General features: G+C 34.4%; 1 protein-coding gene across 3 annotated transcripts in view; it reads left to right on the top strand.

Annotated features, from left to right (window-relative positions):
* The window catches only part of ssh (Protein phosphatase Slingshot), a 117171-nt gene that overhangs the window by 52083 nt on the left and 52149 nt on the right, over window positions 1-12939 (top strand). For all 3 annotated transcript variants that reach the window (XM_029302299.2, XM_029302298.2, XM_029302300.2), the window contains one exon: window positions 2564-2723. In XM_029302299.2, the coding sequence (XP_029158132.1) occupies window positions 2564-2723 (160 nt within the window). The remainder of the gene's footprint in view (window positions 1-2563; window positions 2724-12939) is intronic.

Below are 12939 nucleotides of genomic sequence, written 5' to 3'. Positions count from 1 at the left end.
GCGAAATTCTCGTATATCATACATGATAATTGAATTTGTATGTAGAATGTGCGAGACTTATATCAGTTTGATTAATGACCAGAAGGCCAAACTTGATCGCTTTATAGCGAATATTAAGAGAATGTCGAGTGAGATTGGCTCTCTTTTGGCCCAATTTGTTAATAAGCTTGTGCATGTAATTGAGCCGCGTCACGCTAAGGTGATCCAGTCGTGTGAAAGTTATCGTCGTAGCTCTCGATAACGCAATTAGAAAGAGGCATTGAGGATCAATATGTCGATTTGACGATGATAGATTTTCACTTTGGTTTCCTGACGCAAATTTACTCGTTCGTCATCGTCGTTTTCATCATGATCAGCATCGATGAGTAGGTTTACGATTTTAATCTGATCGGTGAGATGTAGTCATGATAACTTTATTGCCTGGATTGGTTTGTACTTCAATTTAATTTCAATCAAGTAATACTTAAATCGGCAAAGCAAACTGTTGAAAGGTTTTAATGTATTATACAAAATCGAGAACTATATTAGTAGTAGAAATTAGTGGATACAATAATTAAATGAGATCACTTAATCAATTTTAATTATAAATATTTGTAATCAACGATTTTTTATACCTTGTAATTATTTAATATTCGCAGTATAATTAAATAGAATCAGTTACAAAATAATTTAAAGCAAGTAATACTTAAATCGGCAAAGCAAATTCCTCAAAGGTTTTAATGTACAAAATCGAGAACTATAGTAGTAGAAATCAGTGAATATAATAATTGAATGAGAAGATTATTTAATCAATTTTAATTATAAATATTTTTAATCAACGATTTTTTATACTTTTTGTTAGTAATTATTTAATATCCGCAGTAATTAAATAGGATCAGTTACAAAATAAACATTCTAATGTAACACGTTACGTGTGCGACAATGGCGAGAATTATTCACATATACGGTATGGTAAATGTTTGTATGAGCGAACTATAAATAGGTTTGTTATTCCGTGGTAAAGTCTCAGCGGAGAAATTTTCTATTGTAGATGCGCGATAGCGGAAGTTCGCGCATATTACATGTGTGTGTATGTATGTGTTCGCGTGTTGTATCTGGTCAGCTGGTCATTATCATATGAGAATGTGACGGTTTACTTACCATGAGAAAATGGCATCGCGTAATCGCGACTGGCATACGCGATTCAGATGTGCAGTTATCGTCGAAACTATATATGTGCGTGTGTAGAAAGAGAAGTCTCGTTTGACTTTACGAAGACATCGAGAGAGCGATCGCTCGACGATAATAATGAATAAAATATAATGGGAACGTGTCGATGTAGGTGAAGCGTGAATAGCGTTAAAAATTCATTTTTCCGCGGTGGATTCGCATATATAATTCTATTTAATTGTATTATTATAAATAAGCGCACTGTAATTAAGATGGGTTCGTTTACAACGATGTGGGTCAATGTTAATAACTGCTATAAAGATGCAAAGAAAGGTCAAAGTGGCTTTATTGCAGCATATAAATAAGATGTTTTTATATAAAATATATTTTATCTTAAACGATAAACGTTCATTGATTTAATTTTACTCAAATGTCAAAGCGCAAACTGTTTCTGATCGTCGAGCAATTAAAAATAAAAGGTTATTGGATTATCAACATTTTATATTTTAAGTTCGAGTGAATGATTCATTTATCGTTTATAATTTTGTACTGTTGTAGCAGCATTAATTAATGAACTCAATAGTCTATCGCGAGTTATTGATTGCACTAGCCATGAAACGAGCTAAGCACCAGTAAATCGATTAGTGTTTCAATTATCTTGATCAAAGATTAAAATCGACAGCTGTCTGAAACTATCAAATTGCATCGAAATTCTCGTTTACTCTTTGTCTAATCAACGCATATCTGTTTTTGTTTCTTAAACTGAACTTTAATCTTACTAACTTGATAAAGGAAACACATTACGTTCTCTTATTGCATCAGATAAAGCGTAATGATTCACCAAAAACTATAAATCTCGTTAAATTTAATGAAATTAAATTCTTTAGTCGGTGCATAAATCTGATTTATGCTGATTCATTCATATAGTAAGTTAGAAAAAAGTTTCATAGTACACGGTACGCTGCAGCTATTTTAATAAATGCTTTAAAAACCGGTTAAACAATGAATTCACTAACATGTTTTAAATCTCTTAATACCGTTATATATACGTTTGTATCTGTTCAACATCTCGATATCTATGGTATTGATATATGTATATTAATGTTGAATATTATTTTTTTATTAATATTTTATTTAATTATCGATATATAAGTGAAGAATTATAAAATCCACTGAATTATTTCACAAATGAATAAATGAAGAATTATATTTGGAACATACAATATCTATTTCGATTATAATTAAACTCTTGCAGCTCTTTAAACATCTTTTTGCATATATATATTTTCATCATTTCTCGATTGCGTGATAAATGTAGTCTTACATCAGTTGTAATTATTGCATACGATTCTGATCGCGGTTGACTAACCAGAATAATTTGATTATTAAAGCGTTATTTTTCTTATTTTTGCAGTCTGAGCGAATGTTACTTTGCGGGCAAAGGCGCTGCCTTGGTTTTACCGCCGAACGAAAGGGCTCGTCCTTCAAGGCGAGTCTCGGCGGCAGGATGCGATATCCAGCAGCACCTACAGTCCATGTTTTATCTGTTGAGGCCCGAGGAGACTTTGAAAATGGTAAGTACAACAATTATTTTTGCACTCGACAAGAAACAAAGAATAAGGATATCTTTATTTTGAGAGATCTTTGCGTATAGGTGAAAAAAATGTTCGCGGTATAAATTTATACCATAACATAAAATCCTTTTATTTCTTGTCTCGCAATTGTAGCGAACGCGTGACTTAAAAGGCGCACCAAGTGTTTATTTACTAGACACTAAAAATATTTTTGCTTCCGCGAATTGGCAATTGTAAATTGGCAACGATTTCGATGATTGCGTAGCGAAGGCGATACCTCGTCACGGAGTTTCCGCCGTTTCGAACCAACTCGATTGCGCGATTCGCGGGTCGAATTGCGGGCAAATCTCTCTCGCGCGAGTCACGTTTCGGCGCGGTTTTCTTGCGGACGGAGACTGTGCGCTCCTAATTTGCGCGTTGTTCGAGAAATTGGCAACTCGTTGCCTTCCTTCGTCCGAGAATACTCGAATTACAGCGGCTTTACTATTCGAACTCGTTGGAAAATCGTGTAAATACATGGCAAGTAAGGTATACTTCTACCTGCCGTCGCGCAGTCTTCACGAGGAAGTTCGCGATCGCTTATCTCGAAAGAAACGTGCTCCAAGGTACATTTCGTGATTCCGCAAGCCGACTCTTTATATCATTATCGCGACTAAACATACATTGTCACGCATAACAGTTGAGATGCCGAGAACAAAAATAAGTAAAAGCTTTATGACGACTAGAATTCTGCTTATAATTTTACGTACCATGTCTGTGTATACTTCCTGGTACGATTTGTGTATGAGATCTTCAAATATTTTCTGTATTATTACAATATCAAATTTATAAATAGAATTTTGATGTAATTGAGATTGAGCTAGGAGCTCTCTATTCTTTATTTTCAGAAAATTTTTGTTTCGCATTTTTATTATTTTGATTAGAGTATTTTTTTAAATAATATAATACATATTTTAAAGGTATCACATAAACAGAAAATATGATTTTATATTATGACTTATATCGATTTAAAAAATAAAAAGTTTCATAGCCAGAAGCTGCCAATTTTTAAACAAGACAATGTGTATATGAAATTGTTCTCTGTTGAATATTATGAAGTATAGGTATGTTGGTTATGACGTGTACTACGTAATTAATGACCGAAGGATTAATTAATGCACTTTACCTTTTCTTCGCGCGTCTGGCAATTAACAAATCGCGGAACTTCTTTTCCCAAGACAAAGATTTTAATTTCCTTTACGGACTGCACGGAAGCGATTTCGCCGTTATTCTTCTTCATATAAGGAAGTTCCGCATAGCCTATAATATTTCCGTCGGAGTAAGCTCCTTAAGTAATATATTCTTAAGTAATATACCTTTAACAGCGGGTCTTCATATTGCGTTCTCACGTAAGATACGAGACACATTCCTGCAAATCTTCCTCGATTTAATAAAAACTGTAAAACTTAAATTAGTTCGCGATATATTTGATTTTAAATATTAAATAATTATAATAAATAGATTCACCTTTTTTATTATTTTTTTACAAATTAATTCTAGATTTATGGTGGATCAAAGTATTTTAAATGATAATCTAATTTAAAATAAGTTTAAAGAATCTTGCTATTGCTCATATTAATGCTGTAGAATACATCTATTCTTTTTACAATCCGTATTTTGATTTTATTTAAAAAATAATTATAATGAAACAATTATTACACGGAGAGAATTTTCTCTTAGAATTTATCCTGAAAATTTTGGTAATTAATAATTAATCGAACATAATTTATATCTTAATAAGATATTAATATTTTTTGTTGTGATAAATATTAATCAGAGAAACTTGTAAAATTCTTTCAATACTATATTGTCCCACGATTACCATGATTTTCAGGATAAATTCAAAGAATAAATTCTCTCTGTGTTTTTATGAACAATTAGCTAACATGATTAATATCTTATTAATATCTTAATAAGATATTAATATCAGAGAATTAAAAACTTGTAAAATTTTTTCAATACCATATTGTCCCACGATTACTATGATTTTCAGGATAAATTCAAAGAATAAATTCTCTCTGTGTTTTTATGAACAATTAGCTAATATGATATATTATCAAATGCGGGTGGGACATTTGCATCTAGAATCTTATGTACGCACACATTGCGTACTTGATGAATAATTCGCGGTATCAGTGGTGATGCAACTTGTTATATGTAATAGGATTCGAAATCATGGGGTCGATAAGAGATAAGAGGCACGGCCGCGAGTGATCTTCGAAGATGCTCCGTGCTGTCTGCCGCGCGATTGCTCGCTGGAATTTTCCACGTGGGACCGTTTCGACGCGATGTCGCGGTTGTCGGGACTGTCGCGAAGTGGGCTAAGCGCGACCCACATGCGCGGGTCGTCGCCGTCAGAGCGAAGGCGATGCATTTGAGGTCGCGGCTGATGAGCAACGAGCGCTTCCGACCGGCGCGAATGAAGAAAGGCGACGATAGCCGCCGGTTTTGCCGTCGCGAATCTAAGCGAATCGATATAATCGCAGGAGAGTACTTTCCAACAAATCAATTAGAAAAGTTATCATTTCTCCCATTTCAAGTTGATCGTTCTAGATAAATCGAGAAAAATGAGAATGAAACCGATTTGTTCAATATTTTTATATTGATTATAACGAGACGTGTATCATGCTTTTAAAAATGAAATAAACAAATTAAAGAAATAAGATAAATTCACGAAAATTAATTATTTTTATTATATATTTTATTTGATTATATATAGATTTTGATAATAAATATATATGTGAAAAAAAATGTCATATGAAAACTTTTTTACGCGCTCGAAAATTAATTTAATTTGTCGCATAATCTGTACATATCTATCTTCTATATCTATATATACATACAAAACGAGACCTTCTTTCCAACACTCTCACCAGACGCTCTGTATAACATGATTCATCTCGAATGATCATCCAATTTGGGCGAAAGTAGAGAACAACTGTACATCGTTCAGGCCTGAATGCTCATGCTTTTTGCTCGGAACATCGTCTGCGCGATTTTCTTTCGCTCTTCGCTGCATTCGGGACGACTGATATCGTCAAAAGTGAACGGCATAAAATTCGCCTCTTACCTTTGACACGAGCTCCGGAGCGTACTAGATTGGGGGCAAGTCCAACTCTAGAAAAAGTAAGCCGTGTTAGAAGAGAACCCTGACCCGGTTCAGAACGACTTGAGCTCGCTCTCCTTTAGCGCGTGGAGAGAAAGGGAGATAGACACGAGACACGTTATCATTTTGTGTTTAGTCTATAATGGATTTTGACGACCGAGGTCAAGAGCGAGATAAAGTTTATTTTCCTGCTGATCGATCTTGACAGGAAGTTCGAAGATGGGTCGAATTGAATTCTTATTGGAATTGATTATTAGCAGTGAAAGAAATCCCATCGCAAGTAGGAGCGATCGAAGGTAGTCGGCATTCTCTGCATTTTAATCACGCGATTCATAATTTCGATTAGACGTATCAGGTGTCGAGTCGAAAGAGAGAGAGTCTCTGCTCGATTCGAAACTATAGTGGCGTGATTTTTGTCAAACAAGCGATTTTATCTCTGCTGGGTTTTTCTAATATTAAGAAAGAGACATATAATTAGGATCTTTAATATTTAACGAGTTTTTTTATGCATTTGATTTATATATAGCATATATCGCTTTGGGCGTTTATACTTTCTTTTACTAGATTTTTTTGCGAAAACAGGGAAATTATATGTTTGACATAATTTTATTTCATAGAATCGCGATAAAAATTCAAACGCAGCTTTATTTAATTCAAAGACACTCAGAGTGTCTATAGCGGTCAGAGAATTTTATAAATCTGGAATTGTCAGGGAAAAGTCAGGAAATTTTACTATTTATCTGGATGTTTTCACATTATTCAATTGTCTCAATAATTTGAAATTTTTTATTAAATAAATATAAACTTTTCCTCGACTTCCAGCATGCCAATTTTCTGTGTTGTCAAAAATCGATTCATCTACAGCGTGTTTATAAATTTATATTTTCATCGTCGTGTTATTATATCGTGTAAATTATATATATTTAGAAAAAATAATACTAAAATGTCAGAGAAAAAATTAATTTCTGCTCTTGGAAAATTGGAAAAAGTCGGGGAATCTTTTTCATCGAGTCTGCTGGAAACCCTGTATATATACGCAGCACGCGTAGAAATGTAACCTTGTTGAGATACGAGCAGAGACGTATCGGTGCAACTTTGCGTGGTCTTCTAAAAGTAGCTACAACACACGCGGCGCACATCCGTTTTCCATGGCGGTAAAGAAGTAATTACGGAGAGCAGCTAAAGTCACTCGGTCGCGATCGCGCGTGAACGAAGGAGGCGGATAAAAGCAATAAAATCGCAAGCTCATGATTCTGACCTTTACGTCGGCATAAATCGCATTATAAGATAGGAGCGCAACGCAGAGGGAATGTGTGTGAAGTAAAGGCAAGCGACTCGGACTGCATTGTGATCTCTCGTCGAGTAGTTGAGCTCATCCTTCTTCGATCAAGCGAGAAGAAAATGGAGGAAACGCGGTGTCGGCGTGCCAATTTTATGAGAGTGACATAATACATAATGTATCGTTCTCTCGTCGCGTTTTCTCCCGTTCTTGTATAGTCTCTTTTGTGTCTCTCGAATGTCGTCAATCTCGAGCAATGTCCAACGTCCGAATAGCACATACAATCCGTAAAGATATGCGATCACGTAAAACGTCTGAAAGAATAGATCATTCGTTCTACTTTCATAGGACATATTGGTTTTTCATTTATTTTTATTTTTTATTTTAAAAAATTTATTTTTTTTTATTAAGATTAATTTCTTATTGTCAATCCCAGTTTAAAAACTTCACATTCTTAATAAAAAAAAATATATATAATGAGATAAAAAATAATAAATAAAATATATAATACATATATCATATTTACATCTATTATTTCAGTACATATTACCTGCTTTTAATTAACGTGTTGCAGTAATCTCTGTATTTTTTCCACTGTGATAAAAAAAATATTGCCGTAATGAAAAATCACCTTTATTATGCCGTTAACATAACTTTAAATCGTTAGGAATATGCGATCATCATCATGCCATTATCGAGCTCGAAAAAGCGAATCACGCGATGTGAAACGAGCATTCGATGAATAAGAAAAGAGCCACGATTGGCTGTACGTTTGCGTAACCGGTTCAATGCTTTTCTCCCGTCAGGATGTAAATCTCAGTTAATAATTCAACCGATCGCAACATTCTCGTAATCTCAAATGTTGCTCTTTGACGTTTGAAGAGAGTACGAAGAAGCGGTCAATAAGATGTGAAATATACATATAGGGCAACGTATTAATCACGTTTTATATGAGAATATACTGACATCGTCGAATATACTGACAATTCTAAATATGGCATTTAAGGAGATTATTATGGACAGCTGAACTCTGTTACATATTTCATAAATGATAATAAAATATTTTTTACGAATTGTTCTATTTATTCCTTTGACTAAACTTATACATTTCAATTATTCATCAAGTTATTTTTTATTCCTTCTACTTAATCCAGCTAATTAAATATTTTGAGTTACAATTTATGTTGGAAAGAACGCGTTTAGAATTTTTAAAATAAATTATAAATCTTTTTTTTTATCTCAATAAACAGCAATTTTTTGTGGACGAATTATAAGAACGTATTTTATCATAATGAGCTTATCCTCATGAATCTCACAGCGTAAAACGTCGTCGGTCGTCGTGTTAAAAGCCCGTGGCAAAAAATTTTATGCCGAATAAAATTCCCCGTTGCGGTGATTCGTTGCGAGAAAGATAAATGAATCCCGTCGGCATAATGCGAGTCTCGTAGGATTAATGACAAACTAGCAGCTGCAGCTGCTAAGCAACACTATTGCGCGTACGTTGAGCTCGTAAATAACACGTCGGCGCGATTCCTCTGGTCTAGTGAGAAAAGATGGCTGGCGAAACGCTGGACACGTGGGCGCTTTTATGGATCACACATTGTTACCATCATGACCATCGACCTCGTAAATCCTATCGTCGATTGCGCGGCTATTGTAACTGCCACTCGATTACCATGGAAATGAGGTTGCTATCGAGAAGAGAGAATGCTTCTGTTGCACGTAGACAAGTAGCTGACTCGTACCGATCCATTAAGATTCTTAAGCACTTTTCTACGTTTAATCAGCAACTCAATTTATTTTTTTTTCTTTTATCAGTATTGCTCTTATCAGTGTTGAAAGAAAGAAGTAACATATCTCAATGATAATACACACGCGAATTTATTAATATATTAATTATTTATTATTATATTTTATCAAACAAAGAACAAATGTATCATTATTCTTTTTTGAGAAAACAAATTTAGCGATTATTCATTTATTTATTGTGCCAAATAATTTCGAGATGATTGAAACAATAACCAGAAGTATATAACAATATTAATATCCTGGTAATAAGAAGCACGGGAAATAGGAATATATTTTTAGCGTATAATAGGCTTGAATAATTAGTGCCGTTAGTCACAACGATTTGGTGTTTCTAGGTTAAATAAAATAATAATTAGCTCAGAGTTATGGTTGCGTAGTTAATTCCTGCTTTATACGATGTTTCCCATCTTCAAATTTCACTCGCGGGAATTTTCATTATATTCGGTCACGTAATGACAATTTATCTCGTTTGTGCTCGTTGTAGATGATTATCCATGTATGAAGAAGCTATATATATTCCTCAATTATCAGATAGTTTTCACGAGATTATCTGAACAAAGATACATGGTATTTCGTAATATTCCAAAGAGCGAATTAATGAATCTTAATTGGCAACGAATATCGATTCCTCGCGAGAAATGCATATGCATATAGCGTACATATATAAAACATCCAATCGCGTTCCGTGGTCGAGGGTTCCACATGGTCGATTGTTCCATGGTCGACGATCCAATTTCCGGCGAATATTCGCACATGAATGGCCAGGGTATGTACACGATCCCGTCGCGGAAATGCTTATTGTCGTTCCGTCTCGTATATATGCTCCTTATGTCAGTTGTACATGTTTGAAAGGGCGCGAAGAGAGAAATTGTGAAGATTCGATTTGGCGCGCGCTTTACGGAGACGAGACCGAGGCAAGAAACTGGTCCCTACAAGGACAACGAGGTAAAGGGGTCGCGCGATTCGCTACAGGTCGTTTCGTCGAGGCTTCTTTTCGGCGGGACCCCGTTACTTTTTACGCCCGTACTTAAACTTAATACTTGCGTGTACTTGTCCGCCACGCGGGGCCTCCGAGACCTTTTATGCGGAAGATGTCAGTGACCCGAACGACCATTAACCCGCAATTCAGTTGCCCGCTTCCGGCGCTTTATTCTCGCGCTTCCAAGTTCTTTCTTTTTTCTTTTTTTTTTTCTTTTCGCCAGATACGATCGTATCGATAACGTTGGCGAAGCCACCGGATCACGGTATTTATGTATATACGCGAACAGTGTTCGAGGAATACTGGTTAAGATTATATTGCGCGAGGAGTAGTAAATTACTTCCTACATTACGGAAAATTACGACATCTTTGTTTCAAAGATATTAATGGTTTTTATGGAGATTTTCATCTTTGCGCGCGCAAATATATACGGATCATCTAATCTTCGTCTACCAATTTACGTTTCCGAGAATCACTTCTCGACAAACGGAACTATCGCAATAAATTATCGTCACCCACGCGACCGCGGCTTTTCCGGGGTTTCGTAAGGTCAAGCTTCGCGATAAAGTTGCGCAAATGTCGATACGCCCGACAATACGACGTCTGGACTCGGCGATAGTATCGACGAAATGTAATTTGCGATATTGAACCAGTATTGTATCAGTGTAATCGAGCACGAAGATATCGATCACTAGTGCTTCGAAACAAAACAGTGTGCGGCTTCTCTTTTCGTATAATAATTGATAAAATAATGTCATTACGATATGATTTTTTTTTAATTGTGTTAAAGAAAGCAGGAAAAATCGTGTAAATGCCGTGTTTTTGTATTCGTCAAATTTAGCTATGAATTAATAGTTTCTTGACAGATTAACATTTTAAAAATGCGAATATTGCAAAGTAAAAGTTTCGAAATGCGTATCTTTGTGTGTGAGAAGTCTCTCACAAATAAATTGATAATATTTTAATCCTATAAATATTATCTGAAGATATATTGACGGCATAATTTTTTACGATATCAAATCACGTCTTAAAAAAGAAGTCATTTTTTATCTCAAAAACTTAATGAATTTTTGATATTTTTAAGAAAATATTGGAGCACGTAATCTAAATATATTATAATCGCTCTACCCTAGGGGAAAGGTTTGAAGGAGGTTAATCTACTGGAAAGTTTCATTAGACCACAGAGTTGACAATATACCTATAGTCACCGCGATACTCGCGAAAGCAGTAAGTGTTTCCGAGCGTGTTGGAGAGAATATTCCGAATTTTTGTTCCCGCAGGATGAGTAGTTTTGTGCGGCTCTTGTGATTTATTTGGCGTTCCACGCCGCTGCCTGCAACGCAGACCGGCGCACAGTATGTGGTTTTCTCAGAGCGAGTTATGCCGCCGACCATTCTTTTCGGCGGCAATCTTCCTCTTCTCCGACCAGAGCGTGTCGGATCGCCGCGAAATTTACCGCGTGGCTAGGTCCTACCACGAAGGACGATTCAATCGCAGAACGATTCGTCTTGGAAATCCCGACGCGAGATCTCGGAGATCTGACAAATGTCGCGAGACGAAATTAATAAATTAATATAGAGTAGATGTGGAAGATATTAAGGGTCGCGCCAGTGTTATAAAGAAAAAATAATCAACTCCTCTCTCGACCAAACTGGCAATGATTTATTTAGAAATTACAACATTTCGATCATTATATCTTATATTTTATATACTATGTTTAAATAAATATTTGGTTCTTATCAAGTGATATGGTTTGTTATAATCATAAAAGCGAACTTATCTCGAATTAATACACGTCATACCAGACAGATAAGTTTTTAACTACTGAGTTAAAAATTGATGAATGATAAGGACCAAATATAATGGTCGAAACGTGATTTCTAAATAAATTAATATACTGAGAAAAAAATTTATCGAATTCGAATACATTTTTATTTCAGTACTGCTTAATAAATCATTTATTTCAATAATATTGATTTGATGTGAAACATATTTATTTGATGTAAGAAAATTCTTTTCAAAACAGATAAATATTTATTAATTTAATTTTTTTAGTGTAATATTCTCTTTCCTCTCTTTTACACTTATAAATTTTATTATGAATAATTGATTGCGAAGAAATTATTTTTAACGTAGAGGGGAGCTCGATAATAATTTAAAGGTTTAAATTATATCTCTTTGAAAAGTACGATTTATCGATAAATATATATATAATGATATCGATTGTGAGCGGGAATGTAAATAAATACTGCATGGCTACTTCCGGGATTATCTCATGAATAGCACAGCAATTTATCATGGCATGAATGGTCGCGCCAAGTGTATTTTACATACCATTCATAAATCGTTTAGGTAGTTATCACTGGGATGATCGAGTACTTTTTTAGATACTTTTCAATATTGTATAAAAATATTCACATCTTATCATAACAAAAATAATATTTAAATCTTATTTTATCTAAAATAATAAAACAAAAATAAAATTATGCAAAAGAATAAAATATCGATTTATCTGTATCGAATAAAGTATTAACGAAGAGAAGAATTTTCGTTGAACCTATTGTTGATAATTGTAATAAATTTTGGGCTCAACGTCGGGAAAGTCCCTTTGCTCTCGGGTTGCTGAAACAATTATCAATTACGTATCTCGATGCTACTCATTCATTCAAGGTGTCTAGTGGTCAGGGAGATCTGGAAAACCTGGCATTGTCAGGAAAAAGTCGAGAAATTTTATTATTTATCTGGATTTTTTCACATTCTGGATTTATTCTACATTTGTCTCAATAATTTGAAATTTTTTATTAAATAAATATAAATTTTCCCTTGACTCCCAGCACGCTAATTTTCTGTGTTGTTAAAAATCGATTCATCTGCAGCGTGTTCGTTAATTTATATTTTCATCGTCGTGTTATTTTATTTCAATGTGTTTCATAGAGATAAAACTAAAAAAATTGATATAATATAAATAAAAATGTGATTATTTAAATAGTTTATAGTGACATAT

Source organism: Nylanderia fulva, unplaced genomic scaffold (assembly GCF_048542155.1).
Source record: "Nylanderia fulva isolate GAGA-0341 unplaced genomic scaffold, ASM4854215v1 Scaffold30, whole genome shotgun sequence".
Classification (NCBI taxonomy): Eukaryota; Metazoa; Arthropoda; class Insecta; order Hymenoptera; family Formicidae; genus Nylanderia; species Nylanderia fulva.
Note: the sequence above shows the minus strand (reverse complement) of the source record. Positions and strands in the feature narration are given on the sequence as shown.